Source organism: Temnothorax americanus, unplaced genomic scaffold (genome assembly GCF_048541705.1).
Source record: "Temnothorax americanus isolate GAGA-0224 unplaced genomic scaffold, ASM4854170v1 Scaffold54, whole genome shotgun sequence".
NCBI lineage: Eukaryota > Metazoa > Arthropoda > Insecta > Hymenoptera > Formicidae > Temnothorax > Temnothorax americanus.
Window position 1 is genome coordinate 726,616 of NW_027509696.1, and position 22,647 is coordinate 749,262.

Consider the following 22,647-nt stretch of genomic DNA (forward strand, 5'->3'; position numbering starts at 1 on the left):
ACTCTTGCGACCGCGACTCATTGTAGATGGCCCTTTAAAGCGCGCGCTAGATACTTTCGGGAAGAGTAAACATTGGATTTTCGCGGCTCTGATATTTGTTACTGCGTACGGCACCCTTAGTGTTTATACAAGATCGCTGTGTCACGATTCGCATGTCGATGGGAAATGAATTCAAATGAATAAATAGAGCCGCCGGCCGCCGCCGCCGCGCGGCTTCTCGGCGCGACTCGCGCAGGTGGGGACAGAGTAGGAGTGGGGGTAGGATGATTAGGACGCGCTGTGCCTCGTCACTCGTCACCCCTATCCCCACTCGTGACGTGTTTCGGAAACGTTGCGTCGGTGTGCTCGCGTTTTGGAGTCGAATTGATCGTCGATCGTTGATAAAGGCACTTTGCCTTTTCGCGGACACTTGTTGTCACTGAGACGCGATGTCCGTCGATTTGGTCGAGACGGCGATGTTCGGAGTAATCGTTCTTCGACGAGAAGTTCGTCGCGAGTCGTGAAATCGCGAGTACGATGAAACGCCATATAAAGAATTTTGCCTCCCGGAACGAACGGGAGAACGTCGCGCGAGCCGATCAGACTCTGTGTATCTCGCGTTTTGTCGATCTACAATTTAAATATCACACACTGAATTTCGCGAGAAGAATTCTTTTAAGGAATCCTCCGCCACCGCGACTTTCCTGACATTCGAGTCAATCTTTTGTTAAAGTGGATCTTACGATATATTATTTGTTCGCGCGATCGATCATCTCGTTAATTCGCAAACGTATCTCGCAGCGATATTACCTACTCGTCTGCACAGGTTAGTCTTGCGCGATTTATTTAAAATAAGAATCGTTAGGTAAATAGAGAAAGAAAACGGGAGTTACAAACGATATAAAGTTTCGCTATACGAAAGTTATTCCCCGAGTAATAGTTTATCTCTCTTTTGTCGCTTCTATTTTACTTTTCGTATCGCGCTTCGAATTTTCCATTGCGTTGTAATATTTGTCAAAAATGTTTTCATATTAAGAGCGCGAAATAATATAGAATCTTTATCGGATTGTATAACTCGAGCGATGGAATGCTGTGACGTATAGATCGTTTAAAAGTAAACGATTCGTGAAAGTTTCCACGAATTTATTTTAAAGCACGCGCGCTAGATATTTTCAGGAAGTAAAAGAATTCGGTTGGATACTCGCGCGGCGGCTCTATTTGTTATTGCGTGCGCGGCGCGCTATTGTTTTGTGTAAGCTCGACGTGTTCCCATTCGCATGTTGACGCTCGATCGAACACGTACATACCACGACCCGCTCCCGCGTATTCGATGCTCCGACAACCAATTTCCTTATCCTCGTTAGGAATCGGATGTATATCGCGCTCGGAAATGTCCAATTTAAGTATAATTTGTCTATTAGCATTCCCGAATCGACAAGTGTCGAGTGATACCCGTGTGTGTGTGTATCGCCGGATCAAATAAATAGAATAAGCCACGATTTTATCGAGGCGGTTTATTTAACGGTGTAGTTTATTTAATTTCGCGTATAGTTGGGGTAGGATTGCGCGCCGCGTAATACGATTAACGTCGGGAGTGCCGTTCGAAGTATCACGCGATTGTAATCGGTCATACTCTTGCTTGAAAAGCAACGTTCAAAATTGACGATTCGTAAAAATTTGCGCATATTTATTTTAAAGCACGCGCTATATGTATTTCGAGGAATTGAGAATTCGGTTGGAGGCTTGCGCGGCTTTGATATTTGTTTTGCGTACAGCGCGCCATTGTTTATACAAGATCGCTGCGTAACCATTCACATATATATATGCCGACGCTCGACCAGACAATATGTGCCGCGTGTCGCTCCATTATTTCCTTATCATTGCTACGATTTGAATAAAATATCGCGCTCGGAATTTTCCAGTTTAGGTATTAAGTGGTCCACTACTATTTCCGCGAGATTCGATGGTTCAGAGTAACGCACATATCGCCTGAATCAAATAATAGAAAGTCATGATACATCGATATGGTTTATTAATTAATAATATCGTTTATTAAATTGTGCGTGCATCGCCGGATTGCGCATCGCGTACGGTTAATGTCGGAAGTGCCGTTAAAATATCGCGGGATTGTCCGTCGCATAAACAGTTAATGTCGGAAGTGCCGTCCAAAGTATCGTGCGATTGTAATTGATCGTATTTTCGCTGTGTTGTGTTGTGTAACTGCAACTGTGGGACTTAATCTGAGAGGAGGAGGAGGTCTGGGAGACATCGGGCGACGGCGGAGCAACCATGGGGTGAGTAATTTTATTTACATAATAATATTTTATTGCGTTACTTATGTTTGCGAGATTAGACTTATTTGCGTATACTTAAATGGTTTATTTACATAATTTATAGATAGGAATTGGAGAAAAAAGCATTTATTTTTATAAAATTTTATGAAAGGTTTATACTTATGAAAATTTTGGAACTCTTAACTTTTTTAAATGATATATAATCTTTTTGAAGGAAATATTTTTTAAAGAATGAATAAAAAGTTTAGTTTGCGTAGTAATAATTATTTGTTCAAATATTAATGCTTTGAATATATATTTCTGTTGCAGTTCAACGTAGTTTACAACTCCGCTGTTGCGTACTGCGAGTCGGTGAGTCAAATAATTTTTTACATTATTAAGGTAATGAATCTGTGAAAATTTCATCAGATATACATATATGTATGACAATATAAAGATAACAGCATAAAGATATTGCAGATAAATATGATAAATCACAGATTTGTTATTATGAAATGGGTGAGCTATAGAACAGATTAAGACCAATGTTTAATTCTGAAATACTTTGTACACAGAATTTTCAGGAAATGCATTTGAGAAATAATGATCTGACGTGTTAAGAATTTTAAAAAAATTATAATATCAAGTTTATTATAATTAGTTAAACTTTTGAGTAAAAAGTTTAAACAAATAGCGAGAAATGAGAAAAAAAGGAACGAAGTAAAATGAAAGTATAACAATTATGACAATTATAAAATATATTGATATTATTATGATATATATAAGGCTTAATTTTCGTTAATAGTATTGTCACGTTTCACGAAATATGAAGATCAGAACAAAATTTTTTTATATGCATTTCAATATAAGAAATAAAAATATAGATACTTATTTTTTTATTATTCTTCCAAAATAAAATATTATATAAGCTTATGTAAAAAATTTGAAGATACATTTGATATAAGGACAAAAGATATTTTACTGTTACGTTATACATTACAATTAATTTATACATATATTATATACTATACACTAACGGGGGGGGGATTATTGTATCTCTTCTATTACTGATTTGGTTTTAATTTATCATAGCTTGTCCATTCATATTTATTAACTTGAAACATTGTTTATTTTATTATTGATTAATTTCGTATCAGCACGTCAAGTGCTCGATTTTGAAATAATATTGAAAAATGTTTGAAATAATTTTGGTATGTTTTTTGAAAAACCGTGCGTATTCTCAACGCGAATTTCCACTGGAATGTTCGTGTTTTTTTAACCGAGAGATAGGGGCTTATTTTACCGACAATTCGATTGTCTGTTATATTTGCCATTTACCAAATTGCAAATATATCGAGGTGACTCGAACGAAATTTCGCGAGACGCGTTCGTGTCGATGACTTATCGTAGAATTTTCGTATAATAATAGCTATCTCGTACCATGCGATGCGGCACGAATAAATTATTCCTTCGACTTAGAAAGTTGAAAAAAGTTTTTATTATGGCGCGAAGCGGTTACGTACTCTGGATAGTAAGTGCCGAAGAAAATTGCTGACAACCGTGGACGTGTCGTCGTGATAGGGTGACGACAATCTTAACTTATAAGTCTCTTAAAAGCTTTGCCGTTTAATTAAATGGGCTAAGCGCACAGATATATAAGAAGATTCTTTTCCATTATTTTTTACATTCAACGTATTGCGGGGACGAACTTCGAGAAGTCGCCGTTGAAATGTAATTTGGCTCACCCACGGCTTTTCGCTTCTCTAACTCGGGAGCTCTTATTTTCGAGAATGGTTCATAAAGGGATCGCGTATAGTTATAGCGCTAAATGCGGTTTTATATCGGCCCCACTTCTCAGCAGAATTTCTAAGGAGTCGGGCTCGTTTCTGAATAACCATCCGTATATATATGTATATGCTCGTCGTCGATTTTCGTCGAACGACGGCGCGATCGACGGCACATAACGTTTTCCCCGGAAAATATTGCACCGGGCGGGCGTTCGTATTCCCAATGTAAACTCTTTGGGATGCAAATTTTCTTTTCCTACGTCTGCTCGTATCAGCTCCACGGCGTAATAAAGAAACGCATATCGAGATGAACTATCTTCTTCTCCTTCTACCCATCGATCGATTCGTTTTACTTTCCACATCGCCTGTTTCTCCGCCATCAAAAAATCCCTACGGAATAAGGCATATGGCAAAATGAAGCCTATTCGCATAGTTAATATTAGTAAATACATCGGCAAATTTACTTTATGCAAAATAGTGAACATTAGAGAAAGAGAACTTTCCAGACATTTGTGCTAATATTCCATTAAATTGTTCCTTTCCTCTCTTATGCGTCTGTTGAGTTTTTTTTATCGATCATATATTATTTCATGATTACTTTCGCTGTCAGTTCTTCAGGGTTTGTGCGAAGCATACTTATGCAAATAATTTTTATTCATTAATGCCTCGCTATTAGTTTTTTAAAAAGATAAAAAATATTTTTCAACTTATTTTATTTTATATCTTTATGTATAAAAAAAAAGATAAGGCATAGATAGCGCACGTATTAAATTACGTTCCGCTCAGGAAACGCCGTCTACGTGTAAATTATAAGAATATCGCGTTTCAGAGGAATAAAAGAGAGCTTTTTTTATAAGCCGGATGACTCTACGATGTTCTGAGGCAACGGAAAATATTGATAGCGAGAGGAAGGGAAGGGAACGATCGAGTCGAGAGAATCGACTTTCTTTCCTTTTCCTTCTAGAAGCGCGGTCTCATTATAGAGACTAATGGTACAGTAGTTCGCATACCGCATGAACGATGGGATCCCTTCCTTCCCTCGATATTTTTCATTCGTTACTTTGAAGCTAGTCAATTACCCGAAGTGCGAAACACACTTTTGCTAAAATACACGTCAAGTCAAAGTGACATTTTTTTTTCAACTGCTAATATCTCATGTCTCCACTTATCCGCTTGTATGAAATATTCGTACTGCGAGATTAACTTGTTAAATCATGTCTGTACATTCGTCTGTACATTCGCATTTATAATGCAATGCCCCACCTGCAACACATTTTCTCAGGCTTGTGAGTCAGTTACAATTATGGAAGCAATTTTTTCAAAAGTACGTAGAAATGCTTTATCACTTCACGGCACGGCGTTCTTTCACTTGTTGAGCGCGAAAAGCTCCGTACGATTTTAGACGTGAATTATTCACTTTTCTCTTAGCGAGAGCGTACATACACATACGCATCATACATTCTTGTTCGCCGGCGATCTTACCGCTTTTATATGCCCTCGATGAAGGATGTTACGATCAGAGACCGTCATCGGTTTGCACGGTTGATCCTGTTATAAATTTCGGATTCGTTGGCGGAGCGCAACCATATTTCCCAGTCCCCCGGCCGGAGAAGAGAGGAGAAAAGGCTCGTTTGTGATATTGGCGATGTAGCAGCGCCGTAATAAATTGCGCTTTGATATATCATGACGCGATCGGTGGATATTGCGCGTGCACAACCGTTATTCTCGGTCTGATCTATGTGAGCGCTCTCGCCCGCGCCGCCCGCGCCGGCGAGACTTTTTGAAAAACGCCTGACAAGGTGGAAACAAAAATATTTGCTCGGCGGATTGGCTAGTGATATCGCGTAACGGATATCGATCCGCGTTAACCGCGGCTATTGCGAATTGATGAATTTTCACTCTGACGCGGAAAATCTATTAGCCGTTCCATAAATCAAAGAACGTTTACTCGCTCGCGGGGTCTAGGAATTCCCTTTACCTTTCGGTTAACCGCTGTAAGCGGACGTATTACGTTGTAGTTATCCCTAGCTGCCGAGAGTTACTCACTGCAAACGTAAACCGTGCAAACGTGCCAAGTGCTCTCATCACGCTCCACAGTTTGCGAAATGATTAATGTAGGGCAAACGCGGTCGGTTTTCTGCGTGTCGAAGAAATTTAATTAATTCAGGCGTGAACGTGGGAGTCCAACTTTGTCTCAATAACGAACAATATAAGATGTGAGGCGCGAATTCTATATATATTCAATCGCAAGATCCATTTGAACATTCAGTATCGATAATTAAATATCTGCTCTATTTGAATATGGCGATTTAATTATTTGCAACTGGCAACTTTGATTCCCGTGAGATGATTAATTAGCGCATCGCCTTCGAGGTGATGTCCATGGGTCGGGTCATTTGCGGAAGGCGCGTGGCGGAACCAAGTTGGTACATTTAATTAACGAGCGGCACCAATTAATTAGGCACCTGAAAGCATAATCCGTCTTCTTAGCAGTCTCGTCCCTTTCCCTTTGCGCAATGCCGCAAAAATCTTATTAACGCGAAAATTTATAATTCTTTTATTCGCATCGTGGCCTTTCCGATTTCATAAACAATAGAATTTATTGTTAAAGCAATATAAATAATATTCTATATAAATAAATATTCTTTATTTAGGAAAATCTCGTAAACTCTTCTTTATTTATATAGGAAATTTATACGTACACGTGCTTGTGCTTGAATTAAAAGTCGAACAGCGAATTTTTAATGGACAACATTGCGGTTTGTCGATGAAAGTGGATCGGCGAGATCGTACACGAGCTAAATTACGGCATCGCATTTAAGGTGGCGTTTCTAATTAATTAAGTATCTCGGGAGAAAATTCGTCTTCCAACGCTTTGTAATGGGGTGCTTTGCGGGAACACTTAGAAAACTTAATAGCATAGGAAAAAGCGCTCTTTGTCCGCCCGACTCGTTTAGCATACAATGCAGCAAGTTTTCCTCGAGTTTATTCGCCATTAATCGCCAAGTTATATAGATTCCTACTGTTTGTATCGGTTGTAAAATCGCATACCGAATACTCGCGGATTTTACGAATATCTCGCAGATAAAAGTTTGCATTTCTGCAGAATACCAATACCGTCAGCGAAGGTTTTCTTCTTTCCTTCTTTTTCCGCTGCTTCTTTCTTACCGGAGCACCTACTTGTAAGAATCTTATCGAAGGCATTACTTCGAAATGAACTACCGATCGGATCGAGATTTCGGGAGAGGCAAAAAAAAGTACATCGAGCGGTTGTGGCGTCGGCCAACGAATCCCGGGGATTTCGTTCTTTTGCGATATGGGCGACGATGTCCGATAATCTCTTAGAGTAATGACTTTTTTTAGGATCAAATGATAACGATGGCTGATCGATGAGTGATAATCTCTTTGCGAGCTGTGGACAATAGGATTATTAATATTAGATTATTAATAATGATAATTCTAGACAGACTTATATATATACGGACATTTATTTATATACTTCTTTATAAATTTATTAAACTTTATTTGTTAGATTATTACTAGAAATGTTAGTCACGCCAGTTGTTAAAATGTCAATACTGTGCACTCGAAGTCAATTTGCTAGTTGGAAACTCGAGATTAACTTTATGATATATACAGATATATATAGTTAATCCAATATTAACTTAGAAATTACTAGACAATGTAAAGTTATAGCCGCTTCTTGTAAGAGGCACGATTCAATTGGCAGTTAATGTTGATTTATCTTCAATAGGATACTCGAGCACAGGTGTTTCAAGTAGAAGTTTCTTCCTTGATGGATACTTATTTAGAGATTGTAACGATTATTTTTTATTGCTCTATTATTTCTTTGTGATAGAAAATATCGCGTCGTTGTAGAAGTTTTGATGTATTTACCAGGCTGAAATTCAAGCCATGAGTCAATCTACTTTTCTCTATTTTCTTTCATGCTGTTGACGCTCCTAAACATAGCACGTGATGCTTATCAACCCTCCAATTTCGATGCCATTACGGATAACATTGATTCGCGAATGCATGTATGCAATTCCAAATCGGTTAGACGCGTTTGAACGTAACCGCCGTGTCTCGTGGAGTAAGCTCAAGCCCGTGTATCTGTGTGTATCGCGTCGCGTATAGCGTTTCTAAACTCGTATCAAAGAGAAATCGGAACGTTGCAAACTTGTTCGAGCGAGCATTTTATACACAGTGACGGAAATGCCGCGTCGTTAGCTAAACTTAATCCTGCGACGCAAATATTGAAGCCGAATACAAAATTACGGGCCACGACGAAGCGAGGCGGCTGTCGATCTTAAGCGACATCGTTTGAATAAAATATCAATCTCCGAGTAAAACGTGAGGGGTCGCGAGGTATCGAATTTTACAATTTATGTCCCGCATACTTAAACGCGGTCTCATGTATAAATTATGGGTTAATCGTATTAAGCGGAAGCCGAGTCAGCTCCTCGGAAGGAGCATCTCCGATCGTAATTAACGCCCGTAACGATGCGATGACGCGATAGACGCAAATCTCCTATAAGCCAAGTCGGAACGTGAATCATCTCACAATCAGTCTTGAAAGAGACTTTATCATTCTAGATGCGTCGGAAATCGATTTATGGAATCGGAAATAACAGAGGGAGATACCGACGCTTTCGAAATCGACGCAATAGTCAGAAAATTGCCATTTGATGTAGAAAATATTCTTCAATACAATATATATGAACTATTTTCATGGTGTATAGCATTGTACACGCGACTCACGCGCATGCGTGCGTGTGTACGTTCGCGTGCACGTCAATTTGCTCCGTCGCGTCGCGTCGGTCCTTTTTCTCATTTCGAGACGCGTGCCATCGGACTATATGATGTGGAACGTCTACGTTTTTCAATTTCCTAATGGATACGTGCGGTATAGTAGCTGTACGTTACTCAGCCGCGATCATTCAGCCGGGCTGATTGAAAATTGCGGGTGCAAGGCGTATCAAGGAATCGATAGGACCGATACGTTGACTGAGCCACTCAGTAACACATATATATATCCCCTTTCGTAGGCATTACTTCTTATATCGTATAGCTTATGACAATATTACAATACGGTACGTATATGATCACATCTCGAGAATTTATGAATTGGATTTGATGTTGCTGTTACGTGATAAGAGCCAATTTTTTTTACAATGATTAAATTTTTGAAATGTTATATAGAGAAAACTAGATCTGCAAAATGGAAGAGAAATACTAAAGACGTGTATGTTCATTTTATAAAAACGATACAAGCTAAAAGAGTCAATTTATCTGTAGGAATATTTAGATTCGTTTTTGACTGCCTATAAAACGTCACTTTATTTGCATAAAATAAGGATATGATGTTAGAGGAACGTCATATTATTGCACCCTCGTGTCATATCTGCGGAGCGAATATACGTGTCAGGCTACGCAAAGTATAATGTTATAGTAGATGATGCATGATAAAGCGTATAAACGCGAACAACACACAAAAGAATGTTGCGGGAGATGTGAATAGTGGCAATCGGAGTGATGGATGTAATACGCCGGTGTATTATTTAATGAGAAACGTTACAATCTGTTTTACAGAGGAGGCTTACAACTTCGAAATACACAAATACATTACGTATTATAATACCTGTGCGAGAAGATTGCAATTATTATATAACTATTTCCGCAACATTATTCCTTGCACGTTATTAAATTAATATTTATTAGCGAAGAAAAAAATATGTTAAAATCAGAATAACAATAATTCTCCAGCTGTATATTAATATGAGTATAGTGAAATTGTTTCTGAGACTCTATCTTAGTTTCTAAATGCTTCTCTGCATTTATGATGCAGTTGATGATAGCCTACTAAAAAGCAAATAATGCACCACGATAATTCTCTGCGCTGTACGCGATAATGAAATCGAATGCAATCGAAACGAGCTTAAGGTGGTCCTTTCGTATGAGAACAAGTATTAGATAAGTACCTAAATTTGATATATATTAAATATACAGTAATAAGGGACATGTGTACGAAAAATCAAGTGAGGTTACCGACACTTTACAAGAAATAAGTCATTCTAAATGTGCGTTCGCGGAGCGTGCTATTGTCATTCTATCCTTGTTTACATCTAATGAACGAGAAAGATAGAACGATGCAAATCGCCACGGCCGAGGTTTTCAACGAATAATACATGTGTACTTAGCGATCAGATGAATACATTATTCATGTCTTAAAATATTCCCTGAAGTTTCCGAATTTGGTACGTACCTTGAAAATAAGGGCTTGCCGAACGTTTTGCTCTGATATATGAGGTTAAATAAGTATAGTGGATCCACGCGCATATTGCTTTACTCGTACTGTCATGCCTGACCTAACCTAAATCGAGTCCAACCGCACTACTATTGTGATATTTTTTAAATTAGTAAATAATTAAATACGATTAAATCGTGCGTGTAAAATCACGTTATATTATTATAATTATTGGAATGCTGTGTAATGTTTGGTTTCAATTACCTCACGACGGACTGTTACTTGACTAGCTGGGTCCGCAAAAGGACCACCTTAACTGCACTCTTAATTGTGATTTAAACGACTTTCCAGATTTGTTTTAATAAAAGTAGCTTGGCTGCAAATGACGCGCCTTATAGTAAGTAAAATCAGTTGCGCGAGACTTTATGGGACTCGGGGAGAAACCATGCTGTGATGCGAGTTAGTTGCGGTCTGATGACAGTCAGACCGGAGAGCGCGGGTTGTAAAGGCGTCCTTTCGAACAGGTTGTCTCCGGCATGATATTACGTCGACGACACCGCTGCATCCGTGTTTATGACTTACGATTAAATAACACAGCTTGCACCTTAAAGCTGGGTTTGAAGATCTTGCGCTCGCGGCGCAAGATCTTCACTCTTTTTCGCGAGATATGACGATGCAGTATTTTTCTCAATTCATGAAGTCGCGCTCGTAAAATTCACGGTTTCATACACATTGTGTCGTAATCTTCGAAGCATTTATGAAATATTGGATGTAATTAGTACATGTAATAGCAATGAATTGATATATCAATAATAATGGAACACATAAGTAGTTTGCAAATTTGTATGAAAAACTGATTATTGAGAATATTGCATATAATTAATAATTAACTATTATTAACCTATCCAATTAGATTAGTCGAATTTATATAAATCAAATAATTGAATATCTTATAAACTTGTCCGTTATCGGACATTCGGTTTGTTATTACAAATCATCATGTTTTGTATAAATACAAAACGTCGAGCGGAAAATTTATGATAGGTATACTGGGTAGAACGTACATATGCATCGATCCGATCTCGCGCATCACCTTAACGTACAAAAATTTCTCCCAGTGTTATCGCAGCACCGCAACAACGTTCGCTGTGTTTGCCCAGCGGTGTTTATCGAATGGAAAAATATGCTCATGGCAATTCCGGTAATGGTCGCGGGCGGAATCGCGCGCGGCGCCGCATCGTAAAAGCTACTCCACGCGAACGAGCGCATGCCTGTCGAATGTACACTTTTTAAAGCGCTGTGCACATTTCACCCGACGTTGTTGTATCCCGCCGCAACAACATTCGCCAGGTCATTCTTTGCGTACATACTCCGCAGATTCGTATGTACGACCGTCGTTTGTCGATGGATGAATACATATATGCATACGTTACCTTTCAACTCTTACCTCGCACTTCGATTTTTTTACGATCCGTATTTTTTTTAACACGCGCACATACCTATTTACTCTTTGACAGACAGAATTTTTATTGAAATTATATATAATGGTGCATCTGCGTGATATATGTTACACGTCAGACATATTATTTATTCAGAATAGATTTTTCTGTTGCGGCAAAATATCATAATTAGATGTAGTAAAAGTTTAGTATTAATATATAATTTTATTTTATTTTATCGATGCTTATCTGATTTTTCTCAAGGAAATAATTTAATTAATAATATAAATAATTTTTCTGAGTATTCGATAATATCCTTACCGTGCAGCAGCATGAAGAGGGTGAAAATGTAGATCATTTTGAAAGGTTTGCATTGACCGGTCCCATTACCGCTATGTTGTAAATCCATTTCTAGTGCTTTCACAGTCCATTGTTTCTGATACATTTCACGTCGACCGCTTCTTCAAAGCTGCCAGCAATCGGCCGAGGGCGACGTGTTTTCCTGGTTGGCAATAAAAAGGAATTCACTTCGCTCACTGACTGTTGCAACACTCGGCCGCGTTACTTCCATCAGTCATTGATAATATCTTGCACTTTTGTATATTTAGCAAACCAAGAAGAAGATATTATGCTTAAGTCGAATAAAGTGTCTGCTCTTTTCTCGAGTTTTCGCAGAAATATCGATAACGATAAATTAACTGTATCGTGAAATTGAGGATAAAAGAAAAATTGTATATATTTTACATTTTCTCAGTAGAGTAATTAAACCCATGTGTATGTGTAAAAGAGATCTTTTTAAATATTATATGACTAGCACGAGCGTAGAAATTAATACGAGAAAACCATCATCGCTGTAATCAAGTTAATCTCATATCATATACAATGGTGCACTTAATATTTTCCCGAATTATGCAACGGACCATTATGAACGAGCGCGCGCCTGCGCGTGTGTGTGTACGTAATTATTCAGGAAAGTAATTACTTCTGCCGCGATTATACGATTTCAAGCACTGACGGAGCAAAAAGAGGGGCAAGAGTGTTTAATCGCGTTGCGCGTGATGTCGTTTCTATTCGCTGTTAAAAAAGTGTACGTGTTATTTGCTCTCGTGTGAACCACGCGAGCAGCGAGATCAACAATATGTGGACCAAATGCGCGACATATGTTACCGGTCCTTGGGTAAGTTTACATTAAGTGACGCGCTGCGGAATGGTCGATTGAAAACGAACGTGTGATACGGTTTCAATTGCATTCACGCATCTATTACCGGATCGGGTGTTACTGGCCGGCAAATCATAATCGACAGAACTAATTCGGTATGCACACAACACGGCTAGGGATATTAATTTCACTTGTCATTGGATTTCAGTGAATGCGTCCGTATATCCGCGCGTGCGAGGTAGATATTCTGCTATAAACTGATCTTGCTACAATGAGGATGGATATATAGTTTAATCGAAAATTTTGAGCCATATTGCCGGGCATTGAAGAATTGATCGTTTTAATCACAATATGACAATACGATTATGCATTGATCAGAAGCTGAATATTGGATTTTAATATGAACGTATTTCATGGTAAAGAATAAAGATATTTATTCAAACTGTGTAACTTGCTTTCAAACTTGTAATTGCTTATATATTGCATAAAATGTATGATATTAATAAATTTCAAAAACTCACACATATATGCGAAGGATTCTCTCTAAGGACGATCAATTATTTGAGAGCAAAAATACGCTTCACGGAAAATGTTGAATGGGACTTTTAAAATAGCGATTTATATGTACGCGCAGCATATATCCCACAAAATATTCATGAGACATTGACTACGTCGAAGCGGTCACGTGTTCGCTTTTTTGACGATTCATGCATGTTTTCGTTCTTCCGGCGCGTGGAAAATTCATGCGTGCGTCCAATAAAACACAGAAAACACTCATGATTAATATATCGCAATTTAACGACCGGTCTCACGTTAATTTAATTTATATACGACCACGTTTTCGCGTCTAATTTTCAAAATCGCTCGACATACTCGTTCGTCATTGTACCATCGAATGCACTGTCCGTTACCGAGAGGAAACGTTTCACAAATCTGTCTTCACGTGCAGCGGGCACACACCTTTTCGCCCTTATCACTTGTCATGAATGAACGACCGAGCGACAAGACCCGCGCAATCACGGAGAGAGAACCGGGGCGTCACTAAATCCTTCCAGCGCAGCTGGTGCGTACTTCCACGTGGGCGACTGCAGCTCTCGCGCGAGGTGCATCTTCGCGGGGATCCTGTGTCGCCGGTGGGTGACGTACGATCGTTGCGAAAGAGCTAGGTGGGACCGCGCGCCACTTCCGTCCTTCTAAAATGCCGTTCATTCATCATGCCGCACTAACACTAACGCGGCTCGTTACACCGCGCCACACCGCGCCGCGAATAACACCTTCACTCACAGACAGCGGAGGGACGCAGAGGGTGTTATGCACCCGGTGTCGAATATGCACCCCGTTCGCGAAAGGGGGCGATAGGTGGGAGGAGGAGGGGTACAACGAGAGGTCATGCGAAGAGGTCGCGGGGTAGACAGGGGACGATAAGGGGGTAGGGAGCGAGAGGGAGAGATAGGTGCGTAAAGAGATCGGTGGGCGAAATGCTGCCGTGGTGGAGACCGCGACCCAACTGCGCCAGCGCTTAGCTAGATATCAGCCCCCGACCACCGACGTCAACTCTTACCACCACCCCCCGCTGCGATACCCAACCATGCCGGCTTTCACCCACCCGCGTGCCACCCGTTGTGCGCGCCGTCGTAAGTCCCACCGTCGCGTTGTCGGCTGGTTCAGCCTGGTTGATTGTGAGTATTTGTGAGGACGGTTGGCGTTCGCGCGATGGCATTTCCATTACTGCCGCGGACATTGTCATCGATGACTTTTGTGTCGCGCTGGCCGTCGCCACGCGCCCGCTATTCTTGTGCCGCAAGGTTATTAAGGTTGTTAGCTGGGTAAAAGCGCGTATGTAGAGCTACAAACTGCTGTTATTGCCTGTCTCGAGCTTGCCAATGGCTGTCCGCGATATTTAACGCCGGCGCTAGAAAACGGTATGGTATTGACGGTGAAATAAAATTTATTGGCTTGGCTCGGAAATACTTCGGGCATCGCAATTTTTGGTGAACGTAACGCTTTTTTAGTGGTTTGTCATTTTGACCGGTCTGGCAGTTGCACTTAATCTACACCAATCGGTCATTTATATGTATTAAGTAATTTTTACTTTCAAAATCTTCAGATTGAGACATTTGATTTTTATTCTTATATATTTCAATAATAATCCCATTGTTGCGGTTGCGTATATAAAATATGACAAGTTTTTACAAAGCGTCATAAATTTCGATCTAGTGATATTACACCTAAAAAAATATAAGATTACACATACGATAAATTTTTTAAATTAATATCTGTATATTTATTACATTTTTTATTTATGAATATTTATTATTGTAAAAGGTATCGTCCAAACTTTTATTATTCAAATATTGTTGGCAATTTCCTCTATTATCGGAAATTGTTTAAACTCTGTATTACACAATGTTTAAGGTTTAAGCTTAAATTCTATTCTGAATATTAATACAGTATTACTATCAATTAGTGAAGTTACATCAAAATTATGATTAGAATTAAATCTCATTTACATGAAAAAGTGATAATACTTAGGCAATTCTGTAAATTTATGGCAGATCAACCGTTAATTTTTCCGGAAAATGTAATTTTATTATTGATATAATTACTAGTAAATTATAGGGAATCTTGCTTGTTATTATTTTTTAGCTTGCTTATATATAACAGCGGATAAAGTATCATTATAGTGGAGTTCTTTTTGGTGCTACAATTGCGATGAATACACATATTTTACCTTTCGAATAATGAAGCGGATTGTCTTTTTTTCTTATATACCGTATTCGCAATTTATATTGCTGGAAAATCGCAAACTCTTGCAAAGTCAGCGACTTAAAAGTTTTTCTCCGTAATTTTCTGAATACCAAATTCTTTCTCATCGATTATCCGCGTTTTATTCAACTTTATTTCCTTGTTGTTTTCACTGGATTTTTCTACAGTTGGACATTTGAAGATGTTCTTCGTGTAAAATGCGGAACGTTTTTCACTTGAATACTTCGAGGAAAGTAGCGTGTTAAAAAAGTATGTCTATCTCTTAGTATCGTATCGATCATCGACGACTTAGGAGGGTCTCGAGATCCAGCCGTCCTCGATTCGCGTTCACGGCGCAGTGCACAAGCCGTAAAAACTCGTAAATACCGAGATGTGGGTGAAAGCGTTCGAGCGGGGGCACGGAGCAATTTTCGCCGTATCTTGCAATTTTCATGCAGTTGCAAATGGTTGTGTACGGCCCGCCGAGAAGGTGAAGCACGCTTCGCAGGTGTTTGCAACTTGGGCGTGCCGCACGATGATGACCTCGTTAAAACGCTTTTTAATCCCGTATCAAAACCTTCAGCTAATAGCTCTCGCGTAAAACAGTTTTAAGACATATATTTTCCCTCTCTGTAATAAACGCAATGAAGTAGAACGCGGATTTTTGGATTTTTCAACAAACAAAACCAAGAGATTTCTGCATGAAAAATTCAATCATTTATAGTGTTCCATTAAGTGAATTTTTAATTATTTAGTTTCCTGTAGGATTTGCGTGTTTTTCAACAAGATTTTTTTTTAATTATACTGAAAATACATGACTTCCTATTTTAAAACAAACCACCACGGTTTCGATACACAAACATGATACTCCACTGACTTTTCCAAGAAATCTGATACTCGTCCTATCTACATGCAGTAACAATTAAGCGCATTAGTGTGGTCGGTGCAAATGTTATGGCGAAACTTCGCGGAAGGTATGTTGCCGTCGGAGTGGCCGTCGTCGCGGCGTTAGTTGGTAGTCTTTGTGGCAGTAACTATTTCTGTAGTTTACGCTGACATTCCACTTACGGCTTCAATCTGTGAGCGAGGATCAGAAGGCGGACTGCGCGTTAATGTTTGCGGCTGAAAAGGATACGGATCGCAGATTGCACTCTCTATGACTCGGCACTACACTATCGGCAAGCATTGGACGGTGCGATATCGTGCGATGCAAATTTGCCATCGCATCCCGTAACGCTATCGTTCCTACGGCTGCGAGCTTCGACATAATTTGTCTGTAATTTGCGAGAGTGCGATTATTTCGAGCCACGCTTATTCTTATTTGCATTCTTGACGATTGTTTAATGTAGATTTTGACCGCGTAATTTTGAGTAAATTATAATCCGAGCAGGGATAATTACAGTTGACATTTGTTTATTATTGTAATATAAGTTGGAATTTAAATTGGAATTTTTTTTTCTCCGTCTTTTGGGGTTACCTTGTGAAAATGTTGAATATTAGAAGAAACATCTATAATTTTTTCTATGTATACATATAAAGCACATGCAAATACACCATCATCAGTTTAACAATAAGTAATTAATTAATATTCTCACCGATACTGCGTGCTGTGCAGCAAATTGAAACTAATCACTGAGTCACGTACTCGCGGATTGATTAAGATCCCAGAGAATTATGTAGGTAGTGAATGGCTTGTAATCTCCCAAGATTATGCCGATATCCCTATCGAGAAACTACGATAGCGGCGCGGCGGCTCGCGTAAAGCGCAGACTTGTTTAAGATTCGATTTTGACAAACCGATGATTTGCTCCGAACATAATAAGCTTAACATTGTTATGCAAATGTTACACTGCACGAGCTCGCAAACAATTAAGTATTTTCGCGCGGTGCGTGAGACGCCTGTGTACCTGCCAATTACGATGCGATGTAATAAGTTTTACATAGTTCCCGCGTGTCGCCGACGTTTCTGACAAACAAGAACGGCGGTAGCGCGAGACTCGGATCAATATTAAATAATATACACGAAGACATTGTGCGTATTGTGTCCTGAAAGAAATTAGAGCAAGCTGTACAAAATGTTCTCACACAACAAAATTCCAATCGGTTTTCACGCTTTATTTCTAAAATACTATTGATAATTCATTCATTTTATGGCGCAACAGTCCGAGTCGGACCTAGATCTCTCCCCCAAAGTCATGTGCTTGTGGTGCGCACGCAGGTTGTACACAAGCACATGGGACCTAGAGTTTAACGCCGAATCCGAACGGCAAGGCTATTGATAATATCGATGCAAAGTTAATTTCAAATTTTATCGTCAAACTTTCTGTATATTTCTGTAATTCATATTAATTGTCGTATTCATAAACGTTATGATTAATATAGATTACGGAAAGATGATCTGTCGCAACAGTAAATTACGACCTTATATAAACAAAGAGTGGGCTTTGTTTAAGCTTCATATTTCATGATTGTCATTGCTTGAACCATATGAATTGTCATACTTTAGAGAGAAAAATGATTTTTGGTCAGAGTGAATTATCTTATGTCGCTTAATATTTGCTCGGAAAACGCCTTTTATATGATAGCGAAGAATATAATGCATTGCAGTTGCTATTCCGTCTCATCGGTTTACCCAAAAACGATGTAAAAATATCGCTCACGCGAGCAGGCTCATTAGCATTTAGAGTGGAGAGAGATTTATTCTCTGACTGTGACTGCTGGATCACGACACGGCATGCATAGGATTATCTTCGAGGACCTGGACAATAGTGACCTAATCTATTTACAAAGGAAACGAGGTACTTTCAAGGGGGCGCGATTCTGAATAGTAGTGTCGTTTCTCTCGCGTCGCGCCGCTTCGGGATTTTACGTTTCAGCGATCGTTTCCGTGCCTTCGGAGTCACGTAAGGGCAATGAGATAACGACAATCTTTTATCTCCGCGATCGGAACCCGATATAATTCCCGTGCGTTTTATTTTCCGCATGGACACGTGGTGGAATCACGGTTCGCAATTGAATCGCGCGTTGTTAAAAACTGATAACTGGAAACGCGTACAAATTACTGTCGTTAAGCTTCACGATACATTAAGCAATTCGCGGTAACTGAGCCGATTTATTGTCGAATAAAATTGCAGGGTCCTCTTTGACATTTCAGTTTTGAACATTATTATCGCGCATATTCGCAGTTTAGAACTGCCAAATGCAACGCGATTTGAGCTAATTATTATACTTTCAATATGCGAAAATGATTGTGTGATGCGTAAATAACCACGAGCGAACATTTATTACGTTTATTGCGGATACCAAAGTCAATATTATAGCAATAAAAGCATTTAATTTAGCCAGCATGATGATTGGCAATATCGTGTAATTTTACAACACATATCTAAATCATAAACTATCATATAATTTATATTTTGATTTATATTTTATCTTGAAAGGACGAAATATATTCAACTGTAGTCTAAAAAATAAAAACGTAACGTGTCTCATCAGAAAAATAAAAACAAATTATGAGATATTTCGGAACATTTAAAAGCATGAAAAGCATATCTAAAACCATCGATAAAACTCGAGCGCCTTATATAAGAATTGACAATTGCTTGTTAATTTTTACTTCGGAGCTCTCCGCGGCGTGGCAAACGCACGACTCACAATAAACGATGTCGCGATAAACGGACGCGCGCGCATTACGACGTCGAAGTTATTCACACCAATGTAACTGCTTTGTATTTGCAACGCGTAGTCGAGCGGGGGCGATTATATCACACCAGGTCGTGGAAATCCAGGCATTCTTGGTGAACGCCATATGTCGCCCAGACTAGCAATCTCGGAGGGCGTGCTTTGCGCACGGTACGCGAGAAGTTACAGCTTGCCGTTCAAAGCAGATTGTCGTTAGTAGTCGGTGTACATATGCGCTACTTGGCACCAGGTACTGGACCTGCAAAGCCATTTCCTTTCCTCCTCTGTGGCCACATCGCTAACTCTCTGTCGAAGATTCGCCAACCACGAATCCGTGTTCGTGAAAGAAGAGTAATGTATTTGAGCGACGTTTCTCTTTTGTGATGGAAATTTAATTATCATCTTGTTAATGTGTAACCATTTTCCCTTCTCTCTAAAGTCTGGCTGAATGCCAATGATTTCTTTGTTACGTATTCTGGTACAAGCATATAATAAAAGTTGCTTTATATACGGACGTACGTGTGCATATTTATTGAAATTATATATTTTGTACGCTATTATGCATTTATGAAATTATAAAAATTGATATATATGATGTTGACAGCATAATTGGAAGTACTTCTTTAATCTAAATAAAATACAGAATTATTTTTAATTTTGATTAGCTTTAAGTGATCTTTCATGAAATAAAGTATAAATACAGAAACAGAATATTTAATGCTTAAAATTAGAAGTTTAAAAAAAGGATGAAAAGATTGCTTCTGAAGAAAAATTAGCTTCAAATTTCTTTGCTTATTTTTTCTCTCTCGAGTAACTCTATTCGTATAAACACACTGTATACAGACACATACACATTTTATGAAATGCAATTAACATAAAATTATTCTCTTGTTACTTACTATCTCATTATTTTATACCGATACAATTTTTTTGAAATTTATGTGAAAATGTTTCCTTTTTTACTTTGATCGATACGATTTAATAAAAAGCGAACAAATGGCGACCGAACACATTTCTCGTTACTCTTGATAATGACATCGCCACAATCCGCGTGCAAAAGTCGCTCACATTCGAATGCTGGGGAAAAAATCCATCGATCCGAGATATAGACAAGTCGAACGGTGCGACGTTATACACGGTCACGTTTTCTGTGGGAAACTCTCTTATAGTGATTGTATTCGACAGAACGGCTCGTTAATCGTCGTTCACCGGGTTGAGCTTTCGGTTTTTTTTTTCACGGGTCTTTGAAACGCGGTGCCATTCACGTTCCCGATATCGACATACGCCCGCTGGCTAAAAAAAAAAGGAAAATGTGGAACGTACATCCTGTACGGTCGACAGTCGGAGAAAGAAAAAAAAAGAGAACGGCAGGAGAATCAAATGGGAGATTTTTGCGTGGAGTGCGAAGAGCGTTTGATTTCGAGGGAAGAAATCAATCGTTCCTAAAAGCGCGATAGATTTTCGGCGTGAAATCCAAGCCTTACCTATGCCGCGGTTGCTGACGATAATTTTTTTTTAACATCGGTGTATCTTTATATTTATCCGAGGCGAGTTTGATTGGTTGCATTGCAGCGTTCATACAGAAGGGGCCAGAAGTTTATATGTCATATAGAAGTAACGCTACAGTTACAGAAATTGTTACTTTTCTATATTTCTCTCGATTTGAATAACACGTTTCAGTTTACATATGCAGGAATTGCAGTTTCAAATTCATAAAGTCGGTGTGTTACGAGATTTATTATCCTTACCCGTCTCGCGATTAATTTTCTATCTTTTATTGGCACAGACTCTCCTGATGTTTATAAATTTTATGAACTAGCTGGATGTTTTCGTCGTTAAAATAATTGATGACTTAGAAAATTGTTTCCGCGCGTTAAACGCGTGGCAAAGCGTGCTCGATAAGCCGGCATATAGTTTCATAACTGTTTCCTGATGACGTTCCGAATGTATCACGAGTCAGGAAATTGGTGGACACTGGAGGATTTGGCGACTGTCCCGAAACGCGGTCGGGAATCGAGAGAATCGAAAATATCGCCACGTTCTTAACGAGCTGTACGTGCTTCGTGCTATCGCGTTCGTCCGCACTGAAAATAAATTTGCGAAATCGAATCAAACGCCGAAAGAGACGCGTAATGGAATCTATTAGAGCGAATTTTGCCGTTCGATTCTGTCCGCGCTCGCGGATGCTCTATAAGCGTAACACGCATCGTCGTAAAACTTTAACGGTCCGACCATGAGATTTAGTGGAACGAATGACATAAATCCCTTCGTCGTCATGACAAATATAATTACTTATTCGATAAAGAACGAGAATTTGTACATATTAAATTATAATTATTACATTTAGTATTTGAATATAAATTCTTTTCTAGACACTCTCTGTTATTTATGATTTACACATACAGTGACGTGATTTATTCAATAACAATGATTTTGTTGCTCATCGAAATGCGATTGAAAGCTTTGATTTTATTCTTAAATTTTTATCTTCGCGCACATATAATCTTTGCTTGTTACAGTCAAATGCAATATCAAAAATCCCTAATTTTACTTTGCTCGTGCATTCGTCAATTTTTAACCGTAAGCCGTACTTGAAATTGTTAAGAAACGAAGAAATTGGGCAACTCTGAGAACAACTGAGTATGTTTTTTGGAAAAACGGTGGAAGTGACTCGCGGAACAGGACGTAAGAGATGGAGGAAAGAGCGGAGAAAGATGAAGAGGTGTTACGAGATACAAGGACATGTTCGTCCGACGTCTTACTTTACTTTTCGGCCGCGCGTATTTGTAAAAGCGAGAAAAGGTGAAGCCATTGCGTAGCTTTGATGCAATTCGGAAGACTCGTAACTGACATTCAAAAGGGCAGCTAACGTCCGTATGATACCCACTTGGCTATCGTCCAACGTTCTCATCCGGTTAAACGAAGCGCGTCTTCTATCATGTCTATTTCTCTTCTTTTCATGTTATATGGTCGTCGTCCCATCGTCCGCCGCTTCCTATAGCACGGATACCAACTCGTTTTACTATCGTCATTCCTCGTCCTCGAACCGAAACATCGCGGACGTGATCCACGTATACACACGTGCGCCCTGGTAGCTCTATTTCTCCCTATATACACGTGCGCCGGGGCTGATTCGAAAGCAAATACTTTGAAAGTACGCGAGACGGTCGCCGTTTCTCGACATCGTCGATCTCTCGCAGCCCTGTTCTCTACCCTGTTTAGGAGGGTAGCCCTGGAGTAATTCTGTGTCGTCCATCCGTTTGTACCGGAAGCCCGGGGAATCTCCGACCGCCGAGGTCGGGCCACCGATAGAACAACCTTCTTCCACGTTCTATCG

General features: G+C 39.3%; 2 protein-coding genes across 6 annotated transcripts in view; one reads left to right on the forward strand and one right to left on the reverse strand.

Annotated features, from left to right (window-relative positions):
* The window catches only part of LOC143904599 (zwei Ig domain protein zig-8-like), a 57,312-nt gene extending 42,923 nt beyond the window's left edge, over nucleotides 1-14,389 (reverse strand). For 3 of the 5 annotated variants that reach the window (XR_013258977.1, XM_077419408.1, XM_077419405.1), the window contains exons 1-2: nucleotides 13,406-14,389; nucleotides 12,047-12,423 (exon numbers count right to left, since the gene is read on the reverse strand). Coding sequence is in view for 4 of the 5 variants with exons in the window: in XM_077419408.1 (XP_077275534.1) it covers nucleotides 12,047-12,170 (124 nt within the window). In the remaining variant the exon portion in view is untranslated. The remainder of the gene's footprint in view (nucleotides 1-12,046; nucleotides 12,424-13,405) is intronic. The other 2 variants (XM_077419407.1, XM_077419406.1) reach the window with 2 other exon arrangements.
* The window catches only part of LOC143904600 (zwei Ig domain protein zig-8), a 177,406-nt gene continuing 156,573 nt past the window's right edge, over nucleotides 1,815-22,647 (forward strand). The window contains exons 1-2 of the mRNA XM_077419413.1: nucleotides 1,815-2,273; nucleotides 2,583-2,624. The gene's annotated coding sequence lies outside the window, so the exon portion shown is untranslated. The remainder of the gene's footprint in view (nucleotides 2,274-2,582; nucleotides 2,625-22,647) is intronic.